This window comes from Leguminivora glycinivorella, chromosome 1 (assembly GCF_023078275.1).
Source record: "Leguminivora glycinivorella isolate SPB_JAAS2020 chromosome 1, LegGlyc_1.1, whole genome shotgun sequence".
NCBI classification, from domain to species: Eukaryota; Metazoa; Arthropoda; class Insecta; order Lepidoptera; family Tortricidae; genus Leguminivora; species Leguminivora glycinivorella.
Window position 1 is genome coordinate 5,548,791 of NC_062971.1, and position 21,873 is coordinate 5,570,663.

The 21,873-nt window shown below is 37.7% G+C and overlaps 2 protein-coding genes across 2 annotated transcripts in view; both read left to right on the forward strand.

The window, feature by feature from the left end:
* Window positions 1-2,358, forward strand: part of LOC125224821 (FHIP family protein AGAP011705) — a 63,313-nt gene extending 60,955 nt beyond the window's left edge. The window contains 2 exon segments of the mRNA XM_048128298.1: window positions 215-325; window positions 595-2,358. Coding sequence (XP_047984255.1) covers window positions 215-325; window positions 595-827 — 344 coding nt within the window. The 3' untranslated portion in view covers window positions 828-2,358.
* Window positions 2,359-5,391: 3,033 nt separating this feature from the next.
* Window positions 5,392-12,749, forward strand: LOC125226941 (nischarin). The gene is made up of 4 exons (XM_048131127.1): window positions 5,392-5,957; window positions 7,548-7,794; window positions 8,433-8,551; window positions 11,372-12,749. The coding sequence occupies exons 1-4, from the start codon at window positions 5,517-5,519 to the stop codon at window positions 11,960-11,962; spliced, it is 1,398 nt and encodes a 465-aa protein (XP_047987084.1). The 5' UTR covers window positions 5,392-5,516; the 3' UTR covers window positions 11,963-12,749.
* The last annotated feature ends 9,124 nt before the right edge of the window (window positions 12,750-21,873 follow it).

The window sequence follows — 21,873 nt, forward strand, 5'->3', positions numbered from 1 at the left end:
TTTACAAAATGCCGCTTTTAATAATCCTTATCTACATAAACAAACGGACCACACGCGAACAGCCAACATTGAGTTCTATTGCGCCGCGCGAAGGTCGTCACGACTGAATGGGCCGCGAGTCTGCCGGCATGTACTTGTAGCTCAGTGAAAGACTTGCGGAGTGAGCCGCCCCTGCTTGTAGCTTCAAGAAGTATAACCACTGTTTTGTGCACAGGTCCCAGTAACAACAGCAGCCCGCGCGTCGACGAGCCACTACATCGCGGCGAGACCAAACGGCGGAGTCTCAGCACGAGTCTGTCCAACATGTTCGGGAGACGGTTATCTGGTTAGTCATCATCAGCATCATCATATCAGCCCACTGATGAGCATAGGCCTCTCTTCTAGTACGCCACGCCACTTGTTCTGTGTGTCTGTTCTAAAGTCCATGAGTAATGTTACTCCCATCTCGATGGGATCTGCAATTTGTTAATGGAGTGCTATTATCGGCAGTGAGACAAGTGATAATACTAAAAATTAATAAATCTGCTGATCCAATCGACTTTGATTCCAATATGTTATCGGTATTTTTCAAATATTATTCGTATCTATTTTCAGCATCTCCATCACAACCGCACAGCATCCCGCACTCGACCAACTCGCCCGCCAAACGCCCCGTCTTTACCCAAGAAGCCTACTGGAACCAGTCCATCGCTCTCCGCTCCATCTTCAACGCCGTCCTACTAGACGAATGGCTCAAAGAACTAGCGGCCCTCTGCGAAGAACATGCCCTCAGACTCTCCGCTATCAACTATGAAGACGATACTTATTTGAGAACGGTGGGGTTATGACTGTTGGCTAAACGGGGCGTCAAGGATGTAGCTACGAGAGATACGTCCGTATGACAAAGAAATATGCTGCTGAAAGCAGCCAAATAACGTACCCATTCCATCTACGCCGTCCTAATAAATGAAAAGCTCAAAAAAACTTACGGAGCTCTGTATGCACCTAACTTATACGGATGTTAGGTTCAGTACTGTTAGACGGGGGTCAAAGATATCACACAACACTCGTTAAGATAGGCCTGAAATGTAAAAGCGAGTAGTGTAAAAGAGAGACAGGCCACATATCAGCATAGTTGGATATTACACATCTGCTGATCGTGCCTTTTGTCAATTATAGTGAAAACTATAAATTATTACTTACTCTATAAGGCAGTTGTACATCACACGGAAGTTTTAATAATGTGCAATCGAAAAACAATCTTACTTCGACAGAAATAAAATTGATTTTTCGGAGGCAGTCTAAAACCGACATTGATTAAAAAGGTAATAAACAGTTCTGCGCCACCATGCGGAAAAAACAGCTCTTACCTTAAAAATGTTGGGTTGGAATAAAGTCATAACTATAAATGTGTTTTGCAATATGTCAGGATCATCGAATTTAGCGCTGTGCGTGCTCAAATGAGAATTATTATTAAGGTTATAATTAAAATTAAAATAGGGCGAGTTGATAAGGCACTTACGTTAGCAAAATGTATGGGTTGTTGCATCAGTCTGATTGTGTGTATAGTTTAGACTTATTTTCCAGTTTTATTGCAAAACACGTGTATGGTATATGCTTTTTCTTACACGGTACATAAAAACTAGTAAAATTGTAGATTAGTATGTAAATAGAATTAGAATTGGATCGAAATTGCTTTAAATTTTTATATGTTTAATTTCATAACGATCAAAGTTTTTAATTTTTAACATTCAGTGATAATACTTTCTTTTAATTTAATAATTATAGTAATACGTAATAATCACACATAATTGTAAGTCCCTACTTTTATAGAGTAGTAAATGCCATGAAAGTAATTTTGAACTGTGATTTTGTGATGTTCAAAGCTGGTTTATTTATTGTACATAATATTCAGTATTTCGTAATTACTTAAAATCAGTAGCCGCGTGTGTTTTAATACTAATAACGATTTTTAATTAGATTTATGAATTTTCCTAAAACATTTTATTATTATATGTCTGTGCTTTTTATTCTATTGAGATGTTTTTAACTTTTCAGATTTTTGACTTTCTTAGTTTTTTATAATTATTATGTTTTATTGTATAACTTGCGAATTGATATGTTATTTTCGTGAAACGAACATTTTTATTGTGTTGTATTTTGTTTCTTATATTTTTATAGTTTGACAGTATTTGTTGCGCAAAGCTTTTAAATCCAGGACTTAGGGACTCTAGTCCTTACTTCGTCACGTCCTTTTCCGTCCAACGGATACAGACATCTTTATATAAGGTTATGTAAGCGCAAATTTGTAATTAAATAAGAATATATATTATATTTCTAACTTGTGTGTGTAATAAGTCAATTTATTGTTTATAAGAATAAGTAGGTCATGAACACAAACTTAATTTGATATTAACTTGGACACAAAGTTGTAAATTTCGGTGTTTTATTGTATATTTCATAGTACAATCAGCATCACACACTGTACCATTTTATCTAAGTAACTTTCTTAATACATCACACGTATTTTGTAGATTTAAGGTCAGTGTGGGGAAGACCGTCTACCCGGAAAGACCGTCTATTGACTATAACTTTTTTGTTTATATATCTACGCCACTCACACCTCTGGAGGTATAGCAGTTTTTCATCCTTAATCCATTGGTCTTCAATACATATCCCTAGGACGAACACTAGTTAACAATAAACTTGTTTCTCGTTTCGAACTCGAACATCAAGTTCAACATGGTTCCGCAAAAAAATAAAATAAAATAGAAGCAGTCGGAATATTTATATATCATGTATGTAACGCAGTCATTTAATAACCGTTATTTCTGACTAGTACTATTATTCTACTCAAAACGCGCTCAATTTCTAGTTTTATGTTCTGAAATATGTAACTTAGAAATTGTGCCTAGTCAGAAAGTCCGGCATAAAAAAGAAAGGCAAGACCGGCATATGATAAACAAGGAGTTGCCAACCTTTTTTAGGCTTTATTGGAAATAAGTCGAGTCTAAACAATATCAATATATAGGTACGTTTTTGGCTTATGATAGTTGTACCGTTTTTGATTTTAACTTCGAAATACAGTTTTGATAATGATTCGTATGGTGTTACTAAAATCATTCGAAAGTATTAAGTAAAAATAAAATATATGTGACATGGTTGTGAAGAATGATAAGAGGTGAACAGAAGTAAGCCTACACTGCATTATTCATCATCATATTTAAGTTAGTAGAATTATCGTAAGCTCTAACCGTTTTTTATTATTTTTGCGGTGACAAATATTTCAAAAGAGAGTAGGGTTTCAAGTTGGTTATTATTTTTATAATCAGCATTAGTATTACTCAACAGGGACCGTATGGGTACCCTTTAAAACGGTTTTGACACTTTTGACCGACTATTTTAAGGCTACCCGACCGTTAATTGACATTGCTGGCTGTCACTTTGACAAAAAGTCGTCATGGGTGTCGTCAATAGGTTTTCGGGGGTGGTAGCTCAGGTAGGTGGTAACTCTGGTAGTAACTATAGAAAAACCAAGCATTGCTAAGAAATGTTACCAAACCAATTCACGACATCTTAATATCCTATTACCTTTTCTTAATAAAAAAAGTTTCAAAAACAGATAAGTAGTTGGATTTATATGAGTCTGTAATATCGTGACTAAATTGTATCGCAGCTGTTCGTTGTAAAAACAGTATTATGCAATATCTGGACCTGAAAAGAAAAGGTTATGAACCCCATCTACGGGACTTATGCCGGTCTTGCCTTATAAATAGAAAAATGCTTATATGTTCAAAATTTTAACATTATTTTATTAATTATCTAGCACATTCTGCCCTGTTATTACGTAAAATAACAATGATCATGATTTTGGAACCTAGTCTCATAGGAAATTACGCGACAACAAGCACTAGCACTAGACGGTCTTTCTGTACTCATCGCGGGAGGACGGTCAACCCGCCGAGCCTTATAAAATGTGATTTTTATGACTTAAAAGTACCTTATTTCACCAAAATATTATAAAAGCTTTGTAAAGTATAATATTTGCTATCTCATAGGACCATGCGCATTACGCCAGACTACATTAATTATAGAGTTTTATCCACTCAAACTTTATTTCAAATAAACTATGCCGGTCTTGCCCGCACTGACCTTAAATAAGAACTTTTACATGACTTACAAGCAACTTACAAGGCAGTAAGTCAGCACATCACTTCAGAATCCTTCCTTATGCTCAGCAACAAATATTTGGCCCTTGCCAGTAATAGTTTTTAGCTTTATTGTGACGCTGACTGTACCTGCAAAATACGCTTGCCAATTGCTAAGAATAACAAATTGTTCTCAAACATTACCATCAATTGAATAGAATCAGTTACCTGGATAATTCAGATGTCAATAAAATAAATTGAACTATAGATTTGTTTTATTTCATATTTACTTATTGGAATTCATGCGACAGTAAATCCATACCAATATCATAAATGGGAAAGTGTGTCTGTCAGTTTGTTTGTCCGCTTTTCACGGCAAAACGGAATTGTCGTGATTTTTTTTAAATGGAGATAGTTGAAGGGATGGATAGTGACATAGGCTACTTTTGTCTCATTCTAACTCGAGCGAAGCCGAGGACAAACTAGTAAGTAAGATCATAATATATATGTAATGAACTATTCATAAGAGCTTGTAACTAGGCCTACATGAATAAAGATATTTTGAATTGAATTGAATTGTATCCACATACATTATGGAAAATAAAAATGGCATAACAGATTGCATGAAAAAAACTATAAACTTGATGGAGATTAGTGAGTATTATTATATTTTTTATGCAACAGGCGTTTAAAGGAGGTAAAAAAAGACGAGTGGCGTGGGTAACAATTTGAGGCGAAGCGAGTATTTTTTGACAGTTAAACACCGTTGCATACAATACTTTTTCTACGACCATGCACTTACTTTATAATAGTTTTCTAGAATAACTTTCGTGAAATTCGCACTAATTCCTGTATTTTGACGCGTCGGCCTCCCCTCTATTCCTGCACTCCCCCTGTCGCTCGCACTCCCCCGCGCCGCCGCCGCCAGCCCGCGCCGCCGCCGCCAGCCCCCGGCGCGCCGCGCCCCCGCTATATCCCTTAAAGGCATCCTCACAATGCTTTAAGAGCTATATCGTATGCGTGGGTGCGCGGGGCGCCGGGCGGGGGCGGGCATCTTTTATGTAGGGTATTAACGATCTATGAACGACTCTGTAAATGACGAATAACAACACGGGAGTAGAAAAAATACTATATTATTCTTTGATGGAGATTGTTAAGTGTTGTTCTATAATTATAATCTTACCTACAAATATACAACACGGACACGAAACTCTACCTGTCAAAGTGTCATTCTGTCAGTGTCAAATGACTGTCAAACAAAAGGCTCATTTCGCGGAAGTTCCCCGTTCATTGCGTCACACGAAATGTGAAAACAAAATCAAAATAATTATTCAAATAGTCGACGATTAAATTCAGTGACACGAAGCAGAAGTTCTTCAAATACTAAATATGTCGTCGTTTGTAAATCACCGAAATGAAGCGTCGGTGAGCGTTGACCAGACGAGCTCGAAAGAAACTGTAACTTATTACAGAATAACAGTTAAAGTTGGCCCTGTGCAGTGGAACGTGTTGCATCGGTACAATGACTTTGTAGAGCTCCACGACAAGCTCATCTCTAACCATGGAGTGGCCAAGGAGTTATTGCCCCCAAAGAAAGTTATACGGAATAAAACACCAAAGTTCGTGGAACAAAGGCGGGAGGCGTTGGACGTGTATTTGAAGAACGTTTTCAACTATTTGAAGTTGTCTATGCCGTATGAGTTCGCCCACTTTCTGGACATGCATTTGTATGATATATTTTTCCTGCTGCAGGATTTGGCCAAGACTTTGTTTTTAGAAGGGGATAAGTTATTAGAGAATGAAAAGTCACATAAATTTACGCCAATGGAGGTTTGTTTACTTACAGTACAATATTTTTAAATCATCAAATTACTACATAAGTTACTCACTTAAGGAAAAGAAAACCTAATTGGAATAAATATGCAGTATGCATGGTAGCTGTAGTCAAGCGCGGATCCAGCTTCGTGCCCAGGGGGGGGGGTCACGTGGTAAAGGCCCAGGCCCCAGAGGGGGGTCACGTGGTCTATTTGTATGGCCAACCTAGGCTCCAGGGAGGGGGTCATGACCCCCATGACAAATGACTCAGTGTTATTAGTCATTTTGTGTACAGTTTTGATACCTATTGTATTAGAAAGATAAGATATCAGCTTATTATAGCTTATCTATCCATTATTGATCCTGATTGAGAGAGGAGATTAGAACTGTAATCACATAATATCATTCATTAAGCTCAAGAATATTATAAGATAATATAAGATATAAGAAAATTAAGAAATTATATTAAGTCCTGAAATCTTATGACAGAAAGTATTTTGACGCTTAGTTAGACAATATCAATTCTTAAACATCTATATACAGAAGCAAAAAAACTTAAAAGTAATACTTGCTACTTTACATAACAGCTGTTTTAATAAATAATAAGTCGCCTTCACAATTATTATTGCTCCATTATCCTAAATAATTTATATGCAGCACCAACTACTCTTACTTTCTCATGTAAATATGTATATGCAAATTATGTATTGTTAAAGATTAATATTATTGTTCTAATTTTTTTTTCTACTTAACCATAGTTAATTATTAGCAGTAAGAAAAGTTCAATTGGGGAATAAAGTATGAGAGAGACAAATCCCATATCACAGAGAACCTCCTATAGAGTGCCAATACTGTAAATTTTGTGCGCGCTACAAATCACCAGTGCTTGGGGCGCGAGGAGCGGGAGGGGAATGTGTTTAGCGCACTGCGATTGGTCGTTTCAAGGACGGCAGGCAGTCGCGCCGTGGTCGCGCCAGATGAAAAGGGAGTCGCGTAAATAGCCAGTCTAAGTTGACCTATGCCGGCTCTGAATAAATTATAAATATGACTTATTTGTGGAATGTAATACTGTCTGTTTTTAAATTTGATCTTCTTGTTACCTTTCCACACCATTTCACACTACAGGTGGACATCTTTAAGGCATCAAAATACCCTTTTTCAATTTTTTTATTGTGAAAAACACGAGCTGCTTTCGGGTCGGTTACTTGGTCGTTACTGATCGGGCACGGCGAGCGCCCGCGCTTATATCATGGCAAATACAAGTAAGGCTGGTGACCGCGAGTCATCTTGTAATGGATGTCTATAGGGGTTGGTCTGTGTCCCATATTCAGGTTTCCTTCCACCACATAAGTAGAATGGCATCAAGGGTGGAACTAAATGAACATGATTGACAACTGAATAAATGAATAATGAACTAGCTTTATTCTCAGCTCAGGTGATCTATCAGCGCTGGCCCCTGGTCAGCATTTATGCCCATAGCCCAGACCTGAATCTGAAGGAGAAGGGGGGGGGGGGGGGGGTTAAATTTGTATTATTTCTACCATTTAGCTCAGAAATTTTGCTGAGAATCAGTAGTAACTATCAACTGACTTCTATTTGTTTCAGCTGCATGCAATAAGTGAGCGTTTAAAAATGGCCTGCCCACCAACCGAGAAACAGGACCAAATGTATGACTTCAGCCACATCCTCGACTACTGCTCGCAGCTCCGAGCTCTGAACATCGAGGGCAGCTACGAGAAGCTTGGCACGAGCTCCATAGTCCCTAATGAGCTGCAGTTTGACCTGGTGCCGTTTAAGTCTCTGCAGGAGTTGACAATACTTGGAGTTCCTATGGGATGTATACAGAGTGTTGGTGAGTTCATAATTTTGGATTGGATTCTGAATATTTTGGGACGTCAAATAAAACATTGACAAGCATTTCTATTTGTCCTCTTTGACTGGTACAGTGGTAGCATTAGATAGAACTTAGTTTTACTACATCTACGAGTACATCTAGTTTTGATAGGCATTTTGTGTGAATTGACAGTCATTGTGGCCATTTTGCCTGAATATCCTGAAAATGATATTGGACTAAACTCTAACCACCCCAGTGGCATTTGTACTAATGCTTCTTCATAACATAAATTAGTTTTTAGTTTAAGATACATTATAATATATGACATTTCATATTGAGAAAAGTACTAAATAGTAGTACATGTTTTCCACACAGTAGGACTATGTCGCCGCGAGAGTATGTCGCCGCGAGATAGATGACACGTCTTCTTCTAACTGTATTAATAACATAAGGACGGGTAGTCTATCTCGCGGCGACATACTCTCGAGGCAATCATGTGCTGGGCCTACTGATCAAGTTTCAAAAACGTACTAAACAAAAGTTAGAAGATATTGTACAGCATTTTGGCAATTAGGTGAAATATGAGTCTTATTCAAAATCGTAACATAATAGCACAAATATTTTCTGAAGACTAAAAAAAATGTTTCCTTCCCCAGGTTCCCTCCGAGACACACTTGTGAGTTTATCAGTACTGGTGGCGAGTGTGGTGTCAATGAATGAGTTCTTGCTAGTAGATATTCTACATAAAGACCCTTCCAGCATAGCGGATACTGTGGTAAGTCTCACACAAGTCTATTGTGACATTGACATGGGTAGTAAAATTCGATCAAAGTTATTATTGAGTAATTACTAATCACTCTACACTAATGACGCCCAACGACCACGAATTTATGTTTTATTTAAATATCCAATGAATGATTATTTTTAATTAAACATAATATTTGATAGTGTGTAAAATATCTGGCGTAATCACGTTGATTCTAAAATAATTACAATTGAGACGGAAATGCCCGCTAATGATACTAGTTTTTTTTTAAACTTAAAAACTGTTTCATTAGCATTACATTATGGTGTACAAAACGTCAGTTAACCAACCTATGCTACCCTTTTAGGTATCTAATCTATTATAGTTATCAAATATCTAGCCTAGCCTAGTATACAGACATCCTAACCTAGACTACTAACCTTATGTAAGTATAAGTTGACATACTTCATTGAATATATGATTTGAGCTGCATCTGCGACCCTGGAATTGCGTGTGTTACGTGTGTATAAGTTACATATTAATTTGCGTATTGCGAAGGTTGTTTGCATCCATAGTCCATACTATCCATCCATGCTAATATTATAAATGAGAAAGTGTGTGTGTCTGTTTATTTGTCCGTCTTTCACGGCGAAACGGAGCGACGAATTGATATGATTTTTTAAGTGGAAATAGTTGAAGAGATGGAGAGTGACATAAATAAATAAATAAATATTGGGTCACCTTACACGGATCAATTTAGCCCCAAACTAAACAAAGCTTGTACGTTATGGGGGCTAAGCGACGATATACTTACTTAAATAGATAAATACATACTTAGTATATACATAGAAAACATCCATGACTCAGGAATACATACTTAAATAGATAACCAGAATAGATGACTCAGGATCTGTGCTCATCACACAAATAAATGCCCTTACCGGGATTCGAACCCAGGACCGCGACTTAGCAGGCAGGGTCACTACCGACTGAGCCAGACTGATCGTCAAATAGGTTACCTTTTGTCTCTTTCTAACCCCCTACTTCCCTAAAAGGGGTGTGGAAGTTTGTATTGAGCATTCCGCTTGGATTTAACGCGAGCGAAACCGTGGGCAAAAGCTAGTTTGCAATACAGCTATTATGGACTTCTTTTGAAATAAACAGTGGTCTCAAACGCGTGAACTTTATTTTCAGATTAATCTGATTAATGACATAAACATTTATGTTATTGAACAATGATAAGAGCGCACGCGTCCATGAGTCCATTATCAAAGACTAGGCTCATCTAAATAGGTCACTAAGATTACTTTATCTGGGCTGTGTGGTCGGCCTGGATAGCTACTCTACAACTATATTAGTCTAGCTGAATATAAAATAGTCATTTATTGACTATACTAAATTCCAAGAAATAATTGTGCCTCAGAATTAGGTACACAATCCGGGCACAATCCTACCTATAGGCACTATAAGTAAATTTTGTCCTGCATGTTTATGAAACATATACAACTCTGCTAATAATTGTAGCGCTTTTTAGAGTGCGTAAAGCGACACATCTGTTACAGCTGTAAAAGTCAAAACACGATTTTTTGTTACACTTCTTTTTACACTTTTCGTTACATACCTATTTATTTACCCTATGTTATCGACTACGCTCGTAGCGCGTAGCACACGCTGGCACGAGTATTGTGCATCTCTTTGCTACATCTAGTATGGTTGGCCTGGATAGTTACTCTACGTTGCTCACAAAATGACACAAGACTTATTGTAGGCATACACCGATTAACAGCTTAGACGGACTGAATTGTGGTAAACTCTTTTGATCACGTGTGTAGGCACGCGATCGCTTACATGCTATGAGTCTGCATAAGTGCTACTATTTAGTGTAGATTTAGATTAAGAAGCACTTGCTAGTTGAAAGGATGACTCTCACTGACTTTTCAGACTCTACATCTAGTTCAAAATATGTGGCGTGGCTATTTCGATCCTATACAAAAAATTCAAAGTAAGAACAGCTCATCACATCCTAGCTTACCTATCTATGTTGAGTAAGGGGTTGTGTTTTCGCATTTTCTAAACATTCTCTTCCTTTATGAATACAGAATATCTCCTTCGACTGGTCTAACCAATGAAGATAAACAGATTATGTTCAATGTCAGATTTGCGAACACTCGGCCGTTATACGCGGATCCAGTCGCCGCGTGAGGGAGCCGTAATACACCAATTTTGTTATAAAAATAGATATAAAATAAGGCACATCCAGTTTGAGAGCAAAAAGGCGACTAATTTTCAAAATGTGGGCATCTCGCGACTTTACTGCTTAGTTTCTGACAAACTGAATATGCCAGTGTATAGATTTTAGCTTAGATACTATCATATGTATTTGTAGATTATGTATATGTTTAGGACAGATGTATTTGATTAGCTAGTTAAGGGTTACACGTGCCATTGTCGCGCTTAAAGACTTAGATAAAGACATTCCGAACAGCGACTAGTAAATACTAATACTGTATCCATTGCGATAAGTGATTAGTGCGACTATAGGTCAGTTTGAATATAGACTTGTTCAGTAAACATTACATAATCATTTATTTAACTGTGGCCAGTACAAAATAACAACGAATATAACTTCTAAGTAGTTGTTGTTTTATATTGTACTGGTCATAGTTGGTTGATCGAATCAGAAAAATAAAACAAAATATTTTCGAAGATGAAATGTTACAACATGTCATGTTCTAACATTCATATAATAACATGTTCACTAACATGCTTAATCAGTATATTTGACATAATGGAACATAAAATATATGCCTATACCTACCCCATAATACAACTTTATATAATTCTTTACAGAAATGGAAGAAGCTGTCAGTCGTGAACTTCGCAAGCAACAACATAAAAGACATGGACTGGGCGATCAAGCTCGTCCCGAAGCTGCAGCACCTCAGCCTGTCCTCCAACAAGCTGGCCGAGCTGTGCGACGTGTCCTGTCTCCACGAGCTGCGCGTCCTCAACCTGTCCATGAACAACTTCCAACTCTGCGAGAGCTGGCACTCCAAGATAGGTAACATCGTCAAGATAGATCTCTCACAGAACAAGGTCGAAACTCTCCAAGGATTCTCGAGGTTATACTCCTTAGAAAGCTTGGATTTGAGCTGCAACTGCGTCACAGATGTCGAAGAGGTCCAGCATATTTGTAAACTCCCTGTTTTAGAATATCTATGGCTCACCGCTAACCCAGTTGCGTCCACCGTAGATTACAGAGTAAAGGTTCTAGAACAGTTCAATACAAGGATGGAGGAGATTTGTTTAGACAATGAAAGGGCATCTGGGAAAGAGCTGGATACGGCCAGGGTGCTGCAAGCCTTAAGGGTGGTGAAAGAGGGCAAGACCCCGAGCTTTCTGCAGAACAATAACACTACACATTGCTTTAATAGGAGTTGACAGATAGGTTTGTAAGTAGAACAATTTGATTTGGAAATATTTTTAAAAGACAAGAGGTAGTTATTAAAGAATATGATAGTAGAATATGGTAGTTATTCAATTACGCCTGGCATCCGTTGACTCGTTGGGTCGATGACATCCGGAAAATAGCGGGTCACAACTGGATGAGACAAGCCCAGGATCGGGAGAAGTGGCGTATCAGATGAGATGCCTTTGCTCAGCAGTGGGCAATAAAGGGCTGGTATGATGATGATTATAATGAGTTATTAAAGAACTGCCTCGGCTAGAAATTATTTGGACGTTTTAATATCCTGTTAAAATGTTATAAATATATGATTTGATTTTTTTTATAGACTTAACACCAGAATTTAAAGGGTGTTTAACTCGATTGTGTTATTCCTGATTTATTGTTCTTGTATAATATTACGTCACTTATACCCTGACGCTAAATCGGTGTAAATATTATAATCTCTTAAATGTGCGTGATAATAAATAATTAATTAATTATAATATAAATGTATGTACCCTTAATTTATATGATATATAAATGGCTGACAAGCTATGATTCACTGGTTGAATTAAATTAATTAAATGTAGATGGCTCTGCCCCATTTAAAAAACCTATTATCCACACAGCGCTATCTATAATAACTGTCATTTTTGAAACATTAGTGGGCCATTTTTTTCAAAGTTGTCCACCCCACTTTTTTTGTAACCTGGGTATTTTTTACGTGATTAATACTCAGAATCGCGAGCTCTTTCGATCCTGATAGGAGAAAAAAAATGTCCCAAGATTTCCATACATTTTTTCGAACCTTCCGTATGGTAACGGAATGGGAAAAAAATCTTGGGACACTTTTTTTCTCCTATTAGAATTGAAAGAGTTCGCGATTCTGAGTGGAAACCACAAAAAAAATTCGAAAAATTTCAAAATCCAAAAAAAAAGTGGGGTGGACGACTTTAAAAAAAAATGGCCCTAGTATGTCTAAGGCACTAGTCCCACCAAAAGACAAACAAAAGATAAGCGTTCCCGTGTAAATAAAAGAGAGATCGCTCGGCGACAAACTATAACTCGCTCGCGGTATCATCGCGTCTCTATTTCATTTGACGACCGGTCTGGCTCAGTCGGTAGTGACCCTGTCTGCTAAGCCGCGGTCCTGGGTTCGAATCCCGGTAAGGGCATTTATTTGTGTGATGAGCACAGATATTTATTCCTGAGTCATGGATGTTTTCTATGTATGTAAGTATGTATTTATCTATTTAAGTATGTATATCGCCGCTTAACACCCATAGTACAAGCTTTGTTTAGTTTGGGGCTAAGTTGATCTGTGTAAGGTGTCCCCAATATTTATTTATTTATTATTTATTTACACGGGATCTTTATTTTTTCGTTTCTACCGCCGATAGCTCATCGCTTCCTCGCTTCTGGTGGGACCCGTGCCTTACGGTGCTCCCACACCGGCAATTATAAGACGTTCAAGAACAAGTGTAGGAGCACTATTAGACATACCCTATATAGAATCTGAATCTTTGGTCGAATCGCAAATAAATGTGAACAATACAAGGGTAACTTTTTATTGCCATTTGAGATGTAATGTAAGATTATATAATCATTTATGCATATGGGAAATGGAATGTCGCTATAATTGAAATTTAGTACAAGCGCTGGATCCAGCTTCGTGCCCGGGGGGGGTCACGTGGTCCAGGCTAGGCTCCGGGGGGTCATGACCCCCCCCCCTCCCCCTGGATCCGCGCATGATGTAGTATCCCTTGCATTAAACTTGTAAGACGAGTGTAAAATGTTGCCTTATTATTATTACTCTTATTAGGTTGAAGAAAGTGGACCCATTTGTATTCCACAGAACTTTTTTTTTAATCTAACTATAAATAACGTGACTAAACTGACTAATTAGTGCCGATATATTGTCATGTATGTTACCACGGCAACACAACTATAATTTTGTATGTTCAATTTTTCATCTCAAAATAATATAAATATAAAATTCTCTCACAGTACCTAGCATATTTACAATTGATTTTTAACTTGTCTGTATTGTGACTTTCGTGTTGCTATCAGTATATATTTTTGTGTTAGAGTTGACATTTTTTGTACATACATACAGTCTGACCAAAAAAGAGTACCTACTTAGATATTAAAAAGTGGCAACATTGTATTGTCATCGCTTTCAAATCAATATGTGTGATAAAACGGGACGACACTATGATGTTGCCACTTTTTAATTTCTTTTCTTTTTGGTCAGACTGTACCCTATATATTATATTGACCAATGAAATATACAATGACACCATTGACACCTTAAACAATAGACTAGATTTACCTCTGTTACGGCTCAGCCACGACATTGGTCTAAACGCGACAGCGGTGAGCGGCGGCCATACATTGAAGCGAGACACAGCGATGGGACTTTTCATTCGCACTTATGGCTGCCGCTCACCACTGTCGCGCTTAGACCAATGTCGTGGCTGGGCCGTTAAGTTAAGCCTATAAATACTACTGTAAGTAAAGCTTGACCAGAAATATATGATTATTGTCAGGAGGGCGCTGTTGTTCTGGTGACAGCTGGGTATATACTCCCATTACGAATTGAACAGAACAAACGTAAACATACTGCTGTCACTGTCAAAGTAACACGCGCAGCTCAAGTCAGGGGTTCTCAAAGTAAGGGCCGACGGAAAAACAAATAACTTGTAACCAGTTATTAACGATCACTCTATTACACACTTAAAATCGTGAACCGATCGAACACGATGACTGTTAAGTATATAATGTTATGATCCCATGCAAGTCAAAGTAAAAATCGGTCCAAAATTGACGAAGTTCTGTCATATCAGATACTTACGAAACCAATAATTAAATTTATAACCACCTTATTTTGCACCATCGTATTTGAAGTCGGTTTTAATTAGCCATTAAAATTCACTACCACCTAGTCTCGAAAGTTGCTGAAAAATAATGTTTAGCGGCCCGCTACTTGGTCGCCCAGGTTCATTTCCACAGTGATACCAGAGCAATAAACAAAGTACCCGAAAAAAACGGCTTCTTAATTTCAATTAATATACCAAAACGTTTTGTGTTGAAATTTATTTTAGTTCAAACAGAGTCATTATTTGTGTAATGGAATATGTAAAGATTTTTAATAAACTTGTAAAATATCGGCAATTTTAATACCTCGAATGGTGCAAATTTTTTATAGCACCGGCCACACGTTTGTTTACAATAATTCCGGCTAATTCAAAATAGGATTGTAGTATGAAGAAAATAGTTCTAATGAAATTCCGCAACATGGCGCGTAGTCATGTCATATATTGTCGCGACGTTTCGCGAGTTACCTGGCAACACTACCAACTGAACGAAACAACCTCCATTTAAACCAGTAAGAACCTGTTTGTCACTTTATGGCGTGTTGAATTTAATTATGTAAATTAATATTCGAATCAGTGCTCATCAAGGGGAGCCGAGTCACCAAAGAAAGCTAAGTGGTGTTTTTTATCTCTTGATAAGAGGAGTTATTCTCCCAAAACATTCTCGTTCATTTAACCTAAAACTAACTTTTCATGATTGAATATTATTGCTATGCATTATTACAAAGTTTACGATGATGGTGTTTCTGTTATTGATAGTGTGTTGAATTGGAGTTTATTCCATGTTTATTCATATTGAGAACATTTGGATACCTGACAATTGTTGCACAACATGGAGTCTGCCGAGGCAGGGTTATAAAATGCAATTGTGATTGTTATGAAATATAACTATTATGTCTGTTTAGACTAAATTATGAATTATGATTTTGCGTCTGGAGAGACGGCATTATGAAATATTTAGCCTGATTTGCAACACCGTAGGGCTTATCTGTGTGTGTGTGTTTAAGAAGCAATCATGGCGTTTAATAAAGTCAGCGCGGCCCCAAAGTGTTTTGGGACCAGGCATCGGGTAACTCTGATGCTGGTATGTCCGCAACCAGAGGCTGGGGGCGTGGTCCAGCCTTGGTAATTATGCTGTTTATTTAATATGAGAAAATTACAATTTGGCTGGGGATGGACGTATGCCCCCAGCCTTGGTAAGTGCCGGTGGTTTTGTGAGGATCCGGTCGCTGAAGCCTGCCGGCCAGGGGTTCACGCATCCTCTGGGAGGACCCCCCAAGATGGTGAACCCTGTAAGGGCTGTCGGGCATGTGTACAAGATTAGCGCTTTTCTGGAAGGTTGACGAACCTTCGTACACAGTTTGGGTCCAACAATTATTTGTCAAGCGCCGGCCATTGATGTGGGGCGTTGTGACGCTATGTAAGTGTATAGCCTTAAGTCTGTAATGTATATATGAGTGGCATTAATAATGTGGTTACCAAAGAGAGGTTCTGTGGTATATGAAAGATAAAAGTGGCTATGATAATGTGGTTTATGAAACATCTATGATTTACCTAAAAGTGGCTTTGATAATGTGTGTACTACAGAGGTGTTCTGTGGTTTATGAAATATCTCTAATAATCTGTAATGTGTTGATCTATGTGTAATGTTAATGTGCTTGCCATAGTTGTGTTTATGAGTGGTGTTAAGATACTTGCAATGATGATGTTATACTCATCTGATCTGATGTTGTATCCGTGATATACCATCTGCATTTATTCTCTATATTTGAGAAGTGTACTTTGTGAGAGAATGGTTACAAAGCTTTCATATTGAGTTTGACTATCATATGTGGAATTTTGTATCCTGAATATGCTGAATTGAGTTGATATATCTCAATGCATTAGTTGAGATAATAGCAACTATAATGAAAGACAAATGTTGTTAGAAATTGACTTTGTTTACTGATTTACTGCATTATTTGTGTAGTACTTTGGTATGAATATTGATGCACCATAATGGTGACTGGAAGGTATCTTTGAGATACTTTACATATGTATTTAAGTACTACATTTATGTAGTTCAAAGGGAACTAACATGATGATGGTCATGATAATGATGATGATGATAAATAGTTGGAACTGTAATAACTTCAATAAGCATCTTGGAATTAATGATTTCAGTGAGATTTGAGAACCTATAATGGAAAGAATATAACATGAAATTAACCTTGTAATAATACTTGCATAGAACTAAATGTGTGATATTATATAGAGATAATTTAGTGACTTTGTAAGTCATAGTTACCCCTTTTTAATACAGATCTTGAGATGCCAGTCATGCTGACCAGTGTGGAAGCAACGAGGACAGCGGTTAGAGAAAGGCTCTAACAGTCATTCCATACATGCAGTGTAGCCACTGCTAACCAAAGGTATGAATCATTCCTTTGCTTGACTGACGTTTGTACATTGAGTTATAATGATAGCAGTTATAGTTGATAAACCTTTGGAGATGAATTCAGCAATGTTTTACTTTTTGTTTTATTCTTTGGAACAATCTGGTCAGGATTTGCTAACTGAAAAAAAAAAAAGGTGAACCTATTTAAATAAACAAGTGTTAAATACCTAAAGAATTTTTTGTACTGGCCAAGTGGCCACTAGATATAGAGAAAAGATATAAGGAAATACGTATTCACTTATAAGTATTATACTTGTGATTAAACTGTGCATTGTATTGTATATAAAAAATTGATATATTTTTAATAAGAATTGATTAATTTATTATTAAAGTTATTTTAATGTTGACTTGAATTTTGATTTTCCTCTGGTTTCTCTGGATATTGATCATAATAATATACAGCAATATTTAGTGCTTCGTACAAAATTTCACTTCACTTCACTTTTTAGTCTATGGCTACCGCGCAGTTAAGCACAATTCTGCCAAAAACGAGTATCGAACTTCACACGGCATGAGGATAGAAAATAAACATAGAGCAAAAAGATAGACTGGGTAATACCTGCAGAACAATATAAGAAAATGACAAACAAAAATTACTTATTCTAAACAAACATTCTTTTGATTATTATATTATTATAATTTAATACAAAAACAAACATTTATGTTCAACACTAAGTAAAAAAGGTGCCTTTTAAAGGACAATATTGTTTTTTGACATAAATTTACTTATAGCATACACCACTTTATTATTACTAGTTAGGTACAACAATGAAGACATATTAGTAGGTAAAGGTACATTAATATTTGGAAGGTAGGAATAAAGATCAGGAGATTTGTTATTTAGCGGACAGTTAAAGAAAATATGATCAATATTACCAACTTCAGTACCACAGTCGCATATAGGAGAATCTTTCATTTTAAAACTATGTAATTGCTCGGACGAACAAACACGACCTAATCTGAGTCTAATAATAATGCTAGTGTGTCTTTTAGAAAGAGATCTATTTTTGAAAAACCATGGACGGGATGGGATAGATGGCTGAATTTCAGAAAAGAAGCATTTCTTAGCACGGGTCCATCGGGTAGCCCATTTTTTCTTCATGAACTCGAAGGGGATGTTCAGGATATCAGGCGAATATATTTTAAAAAAGGAGTCATCCCCATCAAGAACAGCTTCTTTGGCGGCTATGTCCGCCTTCTCATTACCTACTATGCCCGAGTGACTAGGGATCCAAACAAATACTATCTCTAAGCCAGCAGAATGGCATTCAAAAATTTTGTTTTTTAGTTGACAAATAAGATAGCTACGTGCGAAATTCTTGAAAGGGCGTAACATAATAGACTGAATTGCACTGAGACAGTCAGAAAAAATTACGCATTTTGGCAACTTATGGACAAAGATATATTCTAGAGCTTTTAAGAGGGCCAAGCATTCACCAGAAAATACTGACGCTTCAGGAGGAAGTTTAAATTTTGCTAAGATATCCGAGTTTGATATGAGAAAAGCTGCCCCTACACAACCCTGATCCGATAATTTAGATGCATCAGTAAAAAAGAGCCGATGACCTGAATAGTATGAGTGAACAAACTTAGAGAAAGTCGAATTAGCAGAAGGAGACCCTTTATCTATGCCAATATTAGTTACGACTTTGGGTACATGCGTAAGAGCCTCGAAAGGAACAGAATAAATAGGTAGAGTAGAAGATTTCATAATAGGGGTTTAAGAGCTGCTATTTTCACTAGACTATTAACCAAATTGGGTTGATCTTTATTACGCCAGTATGCTTTGCTTGACCCATATAATTGAAGAAGACGCAGTTTTGGGAGAAGAGGATGAGAAGATAGTGCAGAGATACCAAATAAAAAGCGGTCTGCAAGAAGTTGCCCTCTTAAATCCAACGGAGGATCCACACATTCAACCTGGATAGCTCTGTTTGGGGAAGGCTTCATGGCACCCGTAACAATTCTGAGAGCCCTCATTTGAATACGTTCTAGCACAGTGAGAGCTGATTTATTACAGGGTTCGAATATAAAAGTACCAAAATCTAAAAGGCTGCGGATTAAAGCGTTATATAACAATTTTTGAGAATATGGGTGGGCTCCCCACCAAGCACCTGATAGGGCCTTAAGAATGTTAATATTCCTTTCGCATTTTTTAGCTATATAAGAAAGATGAGAAGAGCCCACAAATCTCCGATCAAAGAACACTCCAAGAAATTTAACAGAATCTACTAAGGGGATAGGCTCCTCATTAAAAACAAAACGACAGGCTGGAGTAATCAGACTTCTAGAGAACACAATGGCCGAACTTTTAGCTGAAGATAAGGAGAGACCATGCATATTTAACCATGAACCTAATGATACCAAAGCCCCATTAACCATTTCCACAGCACGAAGTGGACTTTTATCTGAGCAGTAGAGGACTACATCATCTGCATATTGTAACAATCTGCAAGCCCAATTTACCGACTTATCAAGGTCAAACGAATAAATATTAAAAAGAATCGGGCTCAGGACTGAGCCCTGAGGTAGGCCTTTCCATGTGTGACGTACAGCCTTAACTTCACCCTGCCATCTCACGTTGATAATTCTGAACATCAGCAAATTACAAATAAAATTGACTACCTTAGGAGAGATATTCAGTTGGGACAATTTATCTCTAAGTACAGATAGAAGAACATTATCATACGCGGATGAGATGTCAAGAAAAACTGCAGCCATAGACTCACCCCTAGAGAATGATAACCGAATGTCAGTAGATAATATACTGTGACTATCAGTGATACTTTTTCCTTCCTAAAACCAAACTGGAAACGAGGAAGAATACCTCGACTTTCCAAAAACCAATCCAGACGGTTTTTCAACAGATGCTCCATAATCTTACAAAGAGTGGACGAAAGGGCAATAGGGCGGTAAGATGAACCAAGATTGGAGTCCTTGCCGGGTTTAGGAATCGGGATGACAAATTGTTCCTTCCAGGAGTCGGGGACAAGTCCAGAGCTAAAGAAGGTGTTAATAAGATCTAAGTAATAAGAGACAGCCGTCATACTAGATCTGGTTAAAAAGGAATATGAGAGACCATCGGGGCCGGGAGAAGAATCAGAAAGGGAGTCCATGACAAGTTGTAATTCGGAAAGATGAAAAGGAGAAGATAAGAAGTCATCATAATTAGGGAGTTCAGTATTCTTAGATGGAAGTTCAGACCAGTTAGGCACATAAGGAGGAGCCAGTTTATCGGAAAATTCATACAGCCAAGAAGGACAGTTAGAAAAGGACGAGGGCGGAGACGACGAGGAGCAGGCATTTCTGAAAGATTTAATACTGCGCCATACAACTGAAGGATGAGTGGCTGGAGATAAAGATTCGCAGAACTTTGTCCAACCATCTCTTTTTTCGAAAGCAGTATTTTTTTAGTTTTGGCTTGCACCCTTTTTAAGTTCAGATAATTTTCCATGGTCATCTCAGACGAGAAAGCCCTTTCTGCAGATTTTCTATCCTTAACCAGAGAGGTACACTCGGAATCCCACCAGGGAGGAGAAGGGCGACGATTAGAAGAAACATTCTTGAGGGGTATGGCCACTTCAGCTGAATCCAATAAAACCTGGCAAAAAAGGTTATAGCAATGTAGACAGTTGGATCGAGAGACAGGCGGCAAAGACTTCATTTTATTTTCTGTAAGAATAGAGAAAAGGGGCCAGTCAGCCATGGCTAACTTAAACTTTTGAAGAGGAGGGGGAGCCGAAGGAGGTTGGAAGCTAGAAGAATAAGTAATAAGCAAAGGAAAGTGGTCACTCCCAAAACTAAAAGGCAGAACATCCCAGGAAAGAAGAGAAGACAGGGAAGGTGAACAAATAGAGATGTCAACTGCTGAGGGATTCTGAGACGGAGCGGTGCGTCGAGTAGGACGACCATCGTTTAGAACACACAAATTAAACGAGTCCATAAACTGGAGCATTTTTCGACCTGATGCATTGGTGAGATGAGAACCCCAAAGAGAGTGGTGGCAATTGAAATCACCTAACATAAGATAAGGACCAGGGACATTATCCAAGAGAGACCAAAAGTCATTAATAATAGTAGCAGAGGGGTGAGGAATATATACAGATATTACTGTAAAGTTGAAAATTTTACATGCAACGATATAAAGAGAAGGGTGAGATGGGATGTTAAAGAGGGAGAAGTCAATATCTTTCCGAATCAAAAGGGCACAGCCATCGTGACCTTTTGGATTATCCTGTCTTAGACATACATAATTTGGACAGTTAAAATGAGAATCAGGTTTTAACCAGGTTTCAGAAATAGCTAAACAGACAGGATTGTATTTCCGAATGACATACAGAAGATCAGTCTTGTTACGACTGATGCTCCTGATGTTCCACTGGATAAAATTGACCGCCATTTTCATAAGGCCCACAGACAGGGCCACTGGAAAGGAAGGGAGATAAATCCTTTAAACTACTGGCAACGTTGGACGGTAGAGAGATAGCATTTTGCTGAAGAGTAGATACAAGAGACGAGATCACCGAATAGAGCATAGGTAAAATATGGACCAAAGAAAACAGTTCAGTCGGCGCTGGTGCAACTGGAGAAG